Source organism: Antechinus flavipes, chromosome 2 (assembly GCF_016432865.1).
Source record: "Antechinus flavipes isolate AdamAnt ecotype Samford, QLD, Australia chromosome 2, AdamAnt_v2, whole genome shotgun sequence".
Taxonomy (NCBI): domain Eukaryota; kingdom Metazoa; phylum Chordata; class Mammalia; order Dasyuromorphia; family Dasyuridae; genus Antechinus; species Antechinus flavipes.
Window position 1 is genome coordinate 92,103,970 of NC_067399.1, and position 14,426 is coordinate 92,118,395.

At 36.8% G+C, this 14,426-nt stretch overlaps 1 protein-coding gene across 1 annotated transcript in view; it reads left to right on the forward strand.

The window, feature by feature from the left end:
• EPAS1 (endothelial PAS domain protein 1) overlaps positions 1-2,587 on the forward strand; it is a 107,046-nt gene extending 104,459 nt beyond the window's left edge. Inside the window, exon 16 of the mRNA XM_051975205.1 lies at positions 82-2,587. Coding sequence (XP_051831165.1) covers positions 82-233 — 152 coding nt within the window. The 3' untranslated portion in view covers positions 234-2,587. The remainder of the gene's footprint in view (positions 1-81) is intronic.
• The last annotated feature ends 11,839 nt before the right edge of the window (positions 2,588-14,426 follow it).

Consider the following 14,426-nt stretch of genomic DNA (forward strand, 5'->3'; position numbering starts at 1 on the left):
CATATTTTTTACCACTCAAAAATTAATACAATCAACCAGATTTTTTAATCAAAGTTGTTTGATTTCTTTTTTTTTTTTCAGGCATGACAAGCCGGCTTCTTGGTCCTTCGTTTGAACCTTATTTGCTGCCTGAATTGACCAGATATGACTGTGAGGTTAATGTCCCTGTCCCTGGCAGCTCCACGCTCCTGCAAGGGAGTGAACTGCTCAGAGCCCTGGACCAGGCCACTTGAACCAGGGCCAGGCAGTAGCAACCCCTCCCTCGGCCAACACTCTTTCAACAGCGTCAGTTTCTATTTTTGCAACTAGATGATATTTCTAACACCAAAACACTTTCTACGAGATGTTCTTAACATGTCGAATTTGTCTACGTCACCAAACAGTGGCCTTTCTGAATTTACTCACTTTATTATCCATGTTTAAAAGAGAAATATGTTTCAGCTACTGTATTTTTCCTCTCTCAATGAAAATGTTTAAAAAGTTTATATGATCTTACTTTCTTGAATCCTGTTATTTCTAATTTATAGTCACCATGGATTTTTCTGCAATATCTATACTAACGAGCTGTGGTGTGTGTTTGTGCCTTTGTAGAGAAAACACTTTGGCTCCATTTTATTGCAAAGAATTATTTTGTATTGTTGTTGCCAAAGATAAATGAATCAAAAACGAGTCTGCTCCCAAACTGTGGTTCATGATTCCCTCGGTCCCCTGTTCTCTGATCTCTCCTCCCTGGCACTAATGACCATATCGTAAATGTAATTAATGTCTTTTTTTTTTCCAAGCTGACTATTCTCATTATGATACCGTCTGTCAGAAACAGAAATGTGAAGAGTGAGCTGCAATGTTTGTGGTTATCTGTGAAAGTGGCACATTGTAGGTTTTCCTAAATCGTGTGGTGTTTTGTTTTGGGGGGCTTTTTCCATTTGGTGGGTTGGTGTTTTTATTATTGTTATTGTTATTATTATTATTATACAAAAGCATACCTGAGGTTTGTATTTTTTTTAAGAAAATTGATATCTGGGTTAAGTGTTTATCATATATATTGGTACTTTGTTATATCTAAAAACTTCAAAACTGAAATGGAGTCCTGCTCAGAGATCACTTTAAGAGCTTTTTTTTTTTTTTTTAAGCTGTTAATTTTGTTTGTCCCGGTGTTGCTGATATTGCAGGATTGTACATATCTTTCCCATAGGCTGGCACTAACATTGCTTGCTAATTGTCTCTCCTCCACTGTTAGCTCTTTGTGTCATATCTGCTGCAGGCCTAATAGGCAGTCAAAAGTCAGCAGAATCAATACACTGATGCATTAAAAGACATATTTCCCTTATATTCTAAGTATGTATTATGTATGCATTATTATTATTATTATTGTTATTATTGCTGGGCCTGATGTCATGGGGTAAGGGGTGGGGAGAGGGCTGGAGAAAGCTGAGGGTGGGGGGGAAATAATACAACTTTTCTTAATCTCTGGGGTTTTGTTGTTGCTGTTGATGTTGATAGCCCTTCAAGTTCCTGGAGTGATGTGACTCTATTGGCATTCCACTTGAGATATTAGGATGCTTTCAGGACTGCCATTAAAAATAGCTTTTGATGTGAATTAAAGAAAGGAAACAAGATTCAGAAACAAGATTTGATATAGAGAGCACAGAAGCAAGATTCAGATATAAGGTTTTCTGTATAGAGTGGGCCAGCCCCTCAGAGTGACACCTTTGCATGGGCACAACAGAGCTGAGGGGCTAGGTGAGTACCCAGGAAGGAGCTGGAGTCCACCATAGCCCCCAAAGCCTCGGCAATCTGTGGTCAGACTCAGCTGAAAGGGAAGGCGAAGGGCAACCCCGTACCCAGGTAGGGAGAGGCAAGCTGAAATTCCTGCTGGTTTCCTGCCTGGAACTGCCCACTCACTGGTGACCAGCCTGCCTGGCAGCTTCCAAGGCAGATTCTCTATGTTCTCTTCACTAACTTGCACTGACTTGCTCAGAAAGGGAAGCACTGTAACTGAGTGTTCCAGGAACACTCTAATTCACTGTATATGGGGAGCTTACTTTTTTTTTGGGTTTGAATACACTGAGCATTTAGAATGTTATGATGGGCGCATTGAAATAAACTATTAAAAACAAACCCAAGTATGAAAAAAAAATTCAGAACGGCCATGATTTGGTGAGCCTGGAAAGACTCGTCCAAGATTAAAAAAAAAAACACACGCAATAACTTTAAAGAGGAATCTAAGTGCAAAATGAATTAATTTCTCTAGCATCCATGTTGGATGAGTAGCGCTTTGGGCAGAGCAGCTTTGACAAACCTGCATAGTATGTGAGTACTTGAAGGGTTATTGACACATAAACTCTTGTTTTATTTCTATCTCTGTTGCTTCCTCATTAAAGGGCATTTTTTTTACCCTTGCAGTTTTACTAAAAAACACTCTGAAAAAGATTCTAAGCTTCATATTAACCTGACCTGTTGGCATAGTGACTTCATAAACTATTATATTGATGACTTCTTACTGATGACATTATAAGTGTATGGGAACTTTAACTTTATAAGGAACTGTATTTTGCCACTGACACCTTATTAAAGTATACTGATCCTACCATTGTGGGTGGCTCTTGCTTACTATGGAACTATCATTGTAAAATGAAGTATTTATTAAATTATTTCTAGAAAATTAAGGTTTGCATTGATTCAACAAATTCAGTTCAACAAATATTTATTAAGCATCTGCTGTGTACAAGATGCTGTCCAAGAAATTACATACACAAAGATAATGAAGTTCAGTCTTTAAGAAGCTTAAGATGTTTTACTGAGGGTCAATAATGTGTACGATGTGTATTAATAAATACAATATATACATGAAGCAGTAAAGAAGTAAATTCAAAAGGGAGAGAATAATAATGACTGAACAGTTCAGATTCAACAAATTTAATTCAACAAACATTTATCAAGCTGTGTACAAGGTGCTGTCCTAGAAACTGCATACACAAAGATAATGAGTGAATTTCAGGCCTCAAAGAGCTTAAGATGTTTTATTGAGGATCAATAATATGTACATGAGTTAGTAAGTACCAGTATACATGCAGCAGTGCAAAGTAAGTTCAAAAGAGAGAGAGTGATCATGACTGAACAGATCAGGAAAAGCCTCCAAAGGAGGCTTTGAAATAAGCTAGGGAGTTACCAGGGAGAGGTAAGGAGAAGATTGTCCCTTTAGAGACAAAGTATTCACCAGCTAGTGAGTTGGCAGTAGCCTTCACTGGACTGAAAGTAAAGCCTTCAGTACTTAGATGATATTCCAATGATCACATCTTTTGGAAGTCTCTCTCCCACCATGAAGATCATAACCTCCAGCTTGTAGAATCTGTCAGAGTTTGTGCTCTGCGGGCATGGGCTTCAAAAACACTGGGTCATCTTCACCAAAGAATGAAGCATGAGAGAAAGACTTTAGTGGAGGATTTGAATCTTCCAGTAATCTAAAACAATGATTCCCTACCCCCAAAATTTCATGTATTCAGGCAATCAATTCAAGTTAATTCCACAAGCATTTTGTTAAGTGCCTTCTATTACCCCATTCTAGCAAATAGACAATATTTACATGTGAAATAATGTAATGAATAATCTCTTTGAATCTGTTTTTTCATCTGAAAGGAAGGAGTTGGACTAGATCCTTTTAGTTTAACTTCCTATAATTTTATATAATAAAATGATCTTTAAGAATTAGGACTTATAAAAAAAATCTTTGTAACCCCCACCATGTAAAACAGTGCCTTGCATATGGTAACCACTTAGTCTTTGTTGAATTGAATTGACTTGCTGTTTGTGTTACAAACTCTAAATGTTATGAAAATTCAGAAAAGTGGAGTTGGAGTGATTTGGAAGATTTTGTGAAGAAGGAATTTGAGATGGGCCCAGAAGGATGAGTAGGATTTGGATAAATGGGAAAGAGAAAAGAGGCCATAAACATGAGAATAAATATGGTATGAGTGAGGGGCAATGAAAAACTGATCTGGTTAGAATGAAAAGGGAATATAAAGTTAGTAAAGATTCCATTTCTGACTTAATGGCCCAAAGCTCTTTCCTCATTTCCTTAATCTTGCAATTTATTTATTGTTGATAATGGATTTAGAGCAAGAAGTGACTTTAGGGATTATTTAATTTCCACTTGTTCATTTTACAGAAGAGAGAAGCTTACAAGACCCAGAGAAGAGAATGAATTTGTCCAATGTCACCCAAATAGAAAGTAGCAGAACTGGGATTCAAATCGAAACTCTCCCATTCCAGACCCAGCATCTTTCACTCTACCACTCTATCTCTTGCCCTTTGGGCTAATCTTTCTTCACCATTATGAAGAAGGGTGTATTCATCCTTCCCTTCCCACAAATACTGTGATTCCTAGTCACATGATTTAATCTATATACATCCCCATGAATTGCAGGTTTTAGACCAGAATTCAAGAGCATAGATTTAGTTTTCTTTGGATCAATTAAGTGACTTTAAAGTCCACTGGATCCTCATTTTACAAATAAAGAAGGTAAGGCCAGGAAGATTAAGTGTCTTTGCCAGTGTCATATAACTAGCAAGTATTTTAGGCAGAATTTGAATTCAGGTCTTCCTGACTTCAAACCTAGAATTATATCCATTGGGTCACCCCAGAGTTATTTAAAACTTAGAACAGTATAATAATAGGTACAGGTCAGCTTGATCTGGACAATTCCAACCCCAACTTGTAGGATAGCTCTGCTTCAAACTTATTTGTAGAGTCATGGACCCTTAATAAGATCTTCATTTAATAAAATAACAAAAGACAGAATCTCCTTTCCTTCTAGATGTTATGATGAAACAATAAAACAAGGTAGACCCCCTGTTTCTACTTATGTTCTCAAGAGCACCTGTTGGATTGAAATTTAAAAAAAAAATCTTGATGTTTGCATGTGAGCATGTATTCTATTACAGTATCTTAATGCAAATGCCATGAGAATAGCTTCTCCCTTAGATGGAGAAACCTCTATTGCAACTTTTAAAGAACACAATCTATAGTCTTCATTTAGCCAGTCAATCAGAAACATTTATTATTTTACAAATAACAGAATCCTCCTGCTAAATCAAAAATTCACCCTGAATCAATCAATTTGCAACTCATATTTTATAGTGATTATGAAATAAAAGATAAAAAAATTCACAATAATGACAAAACAAAAATACACCTATGATTTTGAATTACTTTCCAAAGGGAACAAAAGTAACATTGGGCAAATCCTTAGGGAAGATTCACCAGAAACTAAGGAAACTCCTTCCTTCATCTGATCAAAGGTTCTGACTTCTCAAAAATTAAAAATAGTTATTCCCAAATTCTGATGTGATCACTAATTCAAGGATCAAAGATGCATTAAAACATGAATTTCTAATTTTTGCAACACAGTGGGAATTTTAGTGCCAGTACCTGGGATTGAGGGGTGATTTGGACAATGGGGAAATAAGAAGTGCCATTGAGATGGCTTCTTTGTCAAGTGGTCCTCCTGGCTGTCTTTGTCACCTGTTCGGGGAAAGGAGGGTAGTGGTTCCTACTTTGCTCTTTGTCATTATCAAAAGCCTAGAAAGGTGGGAACTATAGAAACTAAGGAGAGAGGAGAGGTTCTGAAAACATGGCCATAGCCCTGGTTCTTCACTGGAACTGATGGAGTGAAAAGGCCAAATGTTGCTTTGGAGCAGAAACTATCTTCATCACAGGACCCTTTAAGCCCTCCTAGACTTACTATTGGACTCTCTCAAGCATGTGAAGAATGACATAGCTTTTTAAAAACCCCTATTTGGGAATTGCCTGGAATTAGCGACCTTTTACTCACAACTTTCCCTTTTCTTCTATAGTTCCTCTGGATCTCTTTAATCGACTACATTTGAGTTGAGGTCTTGGAGTACAGAAGATAGAGTGCTTTATTTTTTTATTTTGACAAGTCACTCAATCTCTGTCTGTTCCCTCATCTATCAAATGAGGTTGGACAAGATGTCATTCATGATCCCTTTTAGTTCTAAATCTGTGATTTTATGAACTTCTATATAGCAATTCCCATTTTTTTCTCTCTTAATTCCTGTGTTCCAGAGGCACCCCCTTTTCCTGCTGCCTCTCCCTGGGATCTCATCCTTATGCTGTACTCTCCCTCTCCCTTTTTTCCCAGGTTTTGCTTTTATATTCTAGCCTGCTGATGAGCTCACTAAAACCCTTATTCTATCATTAACAATCACCTCTTCTTCCCAGACAATATCCTTTCACAGGTTTTTTATGGCACATCTAAATTTTCTTCAAAGAATCTTCTTCATCCCTGATTACCTCCTATGCTGATCATGTGCCTCTTTCGCCTTCCCCCCTGCAACACATACTCTCTTACACTTGACTAAAAAAACCATCAATATGTTCCTTGCTCCATATTTTCACTCCCAGATCTTCTGTCATCAATTCTCATCAACTTCTGCAGACTTATCAGTAGCTTTCACCTACTGACCTTCAGGTCACTCTCCCTCTTTTTTTTTTTTCCAAGGAAGTCAGCTACTGGATCACAATCTTTTCCATCCATCATAGTGTGGCACTTCAATGTCCACACTGATATCCTTTGGAACACTATTGTTTTACTTCATTCGTCCTCTCTACATTCATAATCCACCTCTACAATGGTCCTAAGCCACCCACAAGAATGTTCATATCTTAGACTTCATCATTTCTCAAAATATGTCCCACTTCCTAATCCTGAACTCTAAACTTCTCCTCTCTGAAAATAAGTTCCTATCCTTCCATTTCTCCTTCTGCTACATTTTTCCTACACTCATTTTTATCTTTATCATTATTTCCAGTTTTTCTCTCACTTCTATATTTCTAGCCTTCCATTATTCATTTCATTGTCTTGCTCTGTTCAGCTATGTACTTTCTTTCACCTTTCAATCACCTACCTTCAGTCTCTATTTACTCTCCATCCTGGGTCCACTTCTAGCACCTACCTTCATTATTGCTATTCCCTAATAGTTAAACAGAGTCATAAGAACATTTATGTTACTTAGTCTCAACTGATTCCTTGCTGCTACCTATCAATCCTTTTTCCTCTTTCCTGATTAACTATTGATTTTCAAGTTTTTATTCTAAACTTTCTCCTTTCTTCAAACCCCAAAGCCACACTTAGCTCTCTCTCTCAGAGTTGACGATCTTGCTTCTTGACTTTATCAAGAAACTCAAGATCATGTCTTTATGAACTTCCTTCTTTCCCTCAGTACAGATTAAATCTCCTTTATATCTTCTCCAATCTCTCCTTTTTTATTCTACTGTCTAAGAAATCCTCCTTCTCAACAAGGAAAATACCTCTTTTACCGTTATCCCATTTCATCCCTTTCTGGGAATTTTTCCTAGATCAGCCCCCCGTCTCTTATTCTCAGAACTCTAGCCACTTCTCTACTGACTTTAAAAATGCTTAAAAGCAAAACAAAACAAGTCAACATCTTTATCTGATCCCTCAAACTTCTTTCCATTCAATAAATTTCAACAACCTCTCTGTTCAAAGCACTATTCTGTAACCTAAGAACAATCTCTGACCTCAAAAAAAAAAAAAAAAAAAAACTAATATACTACCCGGAGACTGTTGCCTAAACTTAACATGACATCTTCCACTCCAAAGCACTGGTACAAACTGGTACAATTTTACACAAAGATATATAAAATATCACTAAGTCGTGGGGCAATAGAGGAACAAAAGTACTTGGGAAATTTTAAGGAGACAATGCCAACAACTGAAGAATCCAGAATGACTTCATGCAGGATTTGAAACTTCATTTGACTCATAAAGGAGGGAGAGAATTTTTTAAAAATATTTTATTTTCCTCAATTACATATAAAGATAATTTTTAACATTCATTTTTTTTAATTTGACTTCAAAATTTTCTCTCTTACCTCCTTGCCTCAGGCAGTTAACAATTTGATGTAAGTTATACATGCACAATCATGCAAAACATTTTTCCATATTAGTCATCTTATGAAAGAAGACATAGAAAACCTTTGACAGAAAACAGACACAAAAAATAAAGCAAGTGAAAAATGTATACTTCGATCTACATTCAGATTCTGTCACTTCTGTCTCTGGATGTGAAGAGTATTTTTCATCATGAGTTCTTTGATCACTGTATTGCTGAGAAGAGAGTTAATCATCATACAATGTTGCTGTTATTATGTACAATGTTCTCCTGGTTCTGCTACTTCACTTTGCATCAGTTCATGTAAATACAGATTTTTCTGAAATCATTCTACTCATCACTTCATATAGCATAGCAACATTCCATCACAATCACAAACCACAACTTTTGAAGCCATTCCCCAGTTGATCGGCATCCCCTCAATTTCCAATTCTTTGCTACTACAAAAAGAGCTGCTATAACATTTTTGTACAAATAGGTCCTTTTCTTTTGTTAAAAATAGTTTAAAATAGTAAAAAAAAAAATGTAGTGATATTTCTGGATTAAAGGGTATTCACAGTTTATATCCTGTGGACATAGTTCCAAATTGCTCTCCAGAATAGTTGTATCAGTTTACAATACCACAAGAATGCATTAACATGAAGAAGAGGATCCTGAAAAGGAAAAATAAAAAGGAAGCACATTCTAATAGATCAACCACCATTTATTAAGGCCTAATGGGCCAGGTGTTGTACCAGGCACTGAGTATGTAAAGACTAAAATGAGGTACTACCTAGCCTCAAGGTATTTACATCTATTGGGAAAGACAATATGTCTGTCAACACATACATACATATATATTAAATAAGTGCAAATAAAGCTTTCTGAGTCTGAGAAGGTTACATAAACAGAGTTTTGAAATTGAAAAAAAAGATACTAATAGGCAGAAATGGGAATATATTCCAGGCAGAAGGGAAATAGCAAGTTAGTACAAAGACAGGGAAATAAGAATGGAGCTTTGCATGGAGGTATGGTCCTATGACAGAAGTGTCAGGACTAGTTAAGTTCAGAATGAGTTGAGACTACAAGGGAAGCTCAGAAATAACAAAAAGGGACATCCCCTCCACTTTGGTTTGTTTGTTTATCTTTATTTTGTTTTGAAGCTAAATTAGATAAAAGATGAAGATCAGAGAAGAAATGAAGCTTCCCCTCAGAATGGATGGCACAGAGATAATATAATGGGTGATGGGGAGAAAGCTTTGTTGCTCAACTGTTATTTTGTGTTTTCTCTACCAAAAAGAGTAATCTTTGGACTGGAAAAGAGGGAAAACATGGCAAACAGGGAGTTTATACTCAAGATAAATAATAAAATAGATGCCCTTGATACAGATGAATTACAGTATAGGCCAATGAAGTCTTTGGAGAAAGAGGTTGGTGAGCCATTGTTAATGATATTTGAAATATCACAAAGAAGTGAAGAAGTCTCAAAAAATTGAAGAAGGATGAACACTCTGATTTTCACACACAAAAAAAAAAAACATAAAAAGAATGGAGGGGGAGAAGAGTCTATAAAATGAGCTTGACTTGATTCCTGGCAAAAGTCTTAAATTATGAAAGGAATGGTTAGTGAACAACTAGAAAAGGAAGCAGTGATGATAAAGAGATAACACAGCTTCATCAAAAACAGGTCATGTCAGACAAATTTTATTTCTTTTTTAATAAGGGGAAATATTATGAGTGACCACTTTTTAATTCTGAGGTTTGGCACTTCTATGAATCTAGAAAACAGGGAGTTCGTTGTGGGCTACAGTTGTTGAGGTAAATCTTTGAACCTTGTTCTTCCCTCAGTACACAGTGCTAAATTGAATACTTATTTGTTGAATTTGTTGTATTGAGGGGACTTGAACTAGATTTTGAAGGATGCATCTGAATGTCTGAATCCAAGGTCCTTTTTGGTTCCTTATTCCCTCCAACTTGGGATCATAGGAGTTAGACCTGGGAGAGACTTCCCCAACCTCACATTCCAACCTCATGTTTTTCAGATGAAGGAACTAAATCCCCAAAAGCTTAACTGACTTGCCCAAAGTCATAAAAGTAGTAACAGAAAGAAGATTTGAGTTCAGATTCTCGGAGTTAAAATCCACTCATCTTTCAATCTAATTCAATTCATTGAACATTTATTAATCACCTCCATACCTCTTTTCAAAAGAATAGTGGACTTTAACAGGTGTTCATCCTTCCGCCCCTTAGCTTCTCTGACACTGTAATATCCAACCTTCAGTCTTGTACAGGGAACATTTCTGACTATTCCTATATGATCCTCCATGCCTTTTCATTTCCACGTGCCAAGACATCAACTTCAGTCATGGAAAATTGACCAGTTCCTAAAGGAGAGAGGGAATGGAGCGAGAAGAATTTAGCAGCTTCTAGAGTCCTGATCTCCTTTAATTTGGTTGAATAAAATCCTAGAATGTTCAGGTGGAAGAAATTTTGAAAGTTCTCTCATTCAAACTTCTCATCTTATTGATGAGGAACAGAGGTCTAATGAACTCAAATTTGCACAAAGTTCAACAGTTATTTAGCAGATCTGGAATTAGAACTTCTATCTCAACTGCTGGTGTCATGCTCTCAGCTCGAATTTCATTTCCTCCATGAAGCTTCCACCTGCTCACTCGTCCTCCCACCCCCAATCCCAGTATATATTTATCAACCATGCATGTTCTAACAGGTTTGGAGTTATTCTTCAAATATTTCATGAGTGAATGGCTCAATTTTTGAGCTAAACATGAACATTATCACCTATATTATCCTTTTCCTATATACTCCCCCCCTCAATCTTTAATTCTGCCTCCTTTATTTATCATCTTCAATGCTGGCAAGCACACAGGCTCAGACCTAGATTTTAGGTATAGGATAGGAATGAAATTAAGCAGCTCAGTACATCTATACTCTACTGGTATCTCTTATTGTCTAAACCAGTCTGTCCTTCGGACAGGGTAGGCAGATACCATATCTCTGTGGAGCCTAAGATTGAATCAGGCAATAGGGCTGCGCATATAACTCCCAAAGAATCCCAAACTGTGCCCAAATCCTTGTACAATCTGTAGCTTTCATTGGAGCCCTGGCCAATGAAGCGTGAAAGGAGCTGTTCATTTGGGGACAGCGTCATGCTGACAGCCAACTGGAGCAGCACAGAAACCTCATTGTGCCCCCAACCCTCTGCTGGGGTCTAGGGCCTCTGCCTGGTTTCCCAAAGTGAGATCGGAAGGGCCGGGGAAAAAGAAAGGAAGAGGAAGTAAATGGAGGAAAAAAGAGGAAGAAGGTTGAAAAAAATAGGAACTTCTTGGTAGAGAATATGAAAAAATCAACAAGTTATAACCTGAGTTGTGCAAGTGGTTTCCAGGAAGAATAACCTCATTTTAAGCATCAGTGAAGAGTTGGACATGAGTTGAATTTTTATAAATGAAATCTTGATTTCTGTTCACACCCTCTCCCCCCCCCCTTTGCCAAAATGCTACTTGTTTCTTCTACTTCGCTGTTTGTTGTGGGGGAAAGAGGGAAGGAGAAAATCTTACTATTTCAACAGTAGAAGTCTTTGATCTCTCTATACCTTTTTATCATTCATGCCAAACATCCTTCTGTCAAAGATTATTGACCTATATACCCTCCTAAATACAATAGTATTCATTCAGAGAAGGCGGTGATGAATTTTTTTTGTAAAGTGAAGAATGTTTCTATAAATAATTATATTATATTGTATCATATACATATATAATAAAAATAATTCTATAAATAATCCTCATCACTTTAATAATCCTACTTGAGCATATAGGGCAAAGTAGCGCTGTCATATGGTTGGATTTCATGTCTAATCATCTTTTAACCCTGGTAATAAAGGAAAATCAAGCTGTAAATAGCAGAGTTTAGAATGGAATTGGGTGGGAACATACTGATTGTGAATGTCTATGAAGATCTCTTTTGTCTCTGTTCACTCTTCATGACTCCCCACATGACTCTTTCTTGCAAGCTATTGTATTGCTGTTCTCCTCTCCACCAATCCCTTCACTTAATCTACCACCTGCTCAAGTACAAGACCACTAGAACTTAGGGAATTCCAGGAAAAAGACTTCTACCAACAACTCCCTTTTGTTCTGACTCTAAGCTTCTGCAGACAGTGTCTTAGATCAGAAAATAAGTCCCATGTCTTCTTAATATAGGGTCAATAGAGAAAAGGTTGGAATACTTAGAAACTGATTCTCCTCTGATCTTTAGTTTCTTTTTTCATTGGTGATGTGGATGACAAGCAGACATAGGCAGACAGACAGAGACAAGAAATTAAGGGAAATAATAAAACAAAAATAAAATAATAAATAAATGAAAAAGAGAAAAGGAAGAAAAGATAGAGAATTAAAGAAAGATATGAAAATGAGTGCCAGAGAGATTCAACCAGCAAGAGTATTAATAGATTAAGATTAATAATTAAGAGAAATAAAAACAGAAAGGCAGTGGATACCAACAGAGATAGATGCAGACCAAGAAATCCAAAAAAAAGACAGATGATTAGTACATGGCCAATACAGAGACTCTTTCAATCACAGAATCTCAAAGTTGGATGGGACCGCAGAGGTATTTAGTCCAACACATGACAGAAGCAAGTATCATTCTGAGATAACCCTTGCAAGTAGTCAACCAGTTGAAAGTCTCCCATGAAGGGGAATGGGCCATTCAAATGCTAGAAAGCTTGAAATTTTAAGAATTTTTTAAGAAAGTTTTTTAAGAAAACTTTTAAGAAAGTTCCATCCAGCAATCATAACCCTTGACTATCTTAAATATCCTCAGTTCCTTCAATCAATTCTTACAGAACTTGATTTCAACACTCCCACCATTTAAACACCCTCTCTTTGTCTGTTGGTGTTCGTTTACTTATTGACATGGTCAATGCTAGGAGAGAGGTAAGGAGAAGAGAAAGAGAAACCCTTGGAGATTTGGTTATGGAGTGCTCTAGACTTGAGCTTTTTCACCACAATGCTAGATCCTTGATTGACTAAACTCACTGCTAGACAGATTACTGTTTTTAATATGTTGTTAGAAAGTTTTCCTGTTATTGAGTCTGATATGAAGTAAGTTGGCATCTTTGCAGCTTCTCCTGAGTCTGCCTGGTCCTACACTCTAGGGCCAAACAAAACAATTCTCATCTTTTTTACACAAACCAGCCCCTAAAAATACTTGAAGACAGCAATCATTTCTCTCCTGAGTCTTCTGTTTTCCAGGATAAACATTCTTAGATCCTTCTTATTATAATCAATCAGAATTTTTTTTGTTTCTTTCCCCTGCCTTTTTAAAAACAGTATTCTATTTTTCCAAATATATGCAAAGATAGTTTTCAATATTCATCTTTGTAAAATCTCATATTCTAAATGTTTCTCTCTCACTTCCTTCCTACTCTTCTCCAAGACAGCAAATGATCTGATATAGGTTAAATATGTGCAATTCTTCTAAACATATTTTCATATTCATCATGCTGCACAAGAAAAATCTGATCAAGAGGGAAAAAACATGAGAAAGAAAAAAAAACAAGCAAACAAATAATATTTTTTTTTGCTGAGGCAAATGGGGTTAAGTGACTTGCTCAGGGTCACACAGGTAGGACGTGTTAAGTGTCTGAGACATATTTGAATTGACTCCAGGGCTGGTACTCTATCTACTGTACACCTACCTGTCCCACAAATAATACTTTTAAAAAGATAAATATACTATACTTTGATCCACACTCAGTCTCCATAGTTCTCTCTCTGGATGCAGATGGCACTTTCCATTACAAGTCTTGGAATTTTCTTGAATCATCTCACTGTTGAAAAGAGCCACATCCATCACAGTTGATCATTAAATAATCTTCTTGTTCCTGTGTACAATATTCTCTTGGCTCTGCTCTTTTCACTTAGCATCAGTTCATGTAAGTCTCTCCAGGCTTTTCTGAAATCATCCTGCTCATCATTTCTTAAAGAACAATAATATTCCATTGCATTCATATTCCATAACTTATTCAGCCACTCCCCAACTGATGGGCATCCACTCAGTTTCCAGTTCTTTGCCACCACAAAAAGGTCAGCAAGAATTTATTTACACCTTCTATTTGCCAGGCATTGCGCTAGCAGCTGTGGCTACAAATACCACGAATAGAGCATTTCTATTTCTAGGAACTTGAACTCAAATGAGGAAGACAACAAGTAATGATGGGAGTTGGCCAAATAATAATTAATGTACCTCCTAGGGAGCTTGAGGAACTCAGAACTATCAGCACATAGAAAGCTATAAAAAAGAAAAGTTCAACTAAGACCTGAATTCTTATTATCTCTAGCACCATCCCAGAGCCCTTTCTGAGAAAGAAATTAGTGTGACATATTGACCCCCCAGGTTGCCCATTTTCAAACCACTTTCCTTTCTCTGGACCTGGAGTTCATCATGCCATCTAATGATCTTTTTCTGTGAATTACCAAAGAGTGATTTGCTAG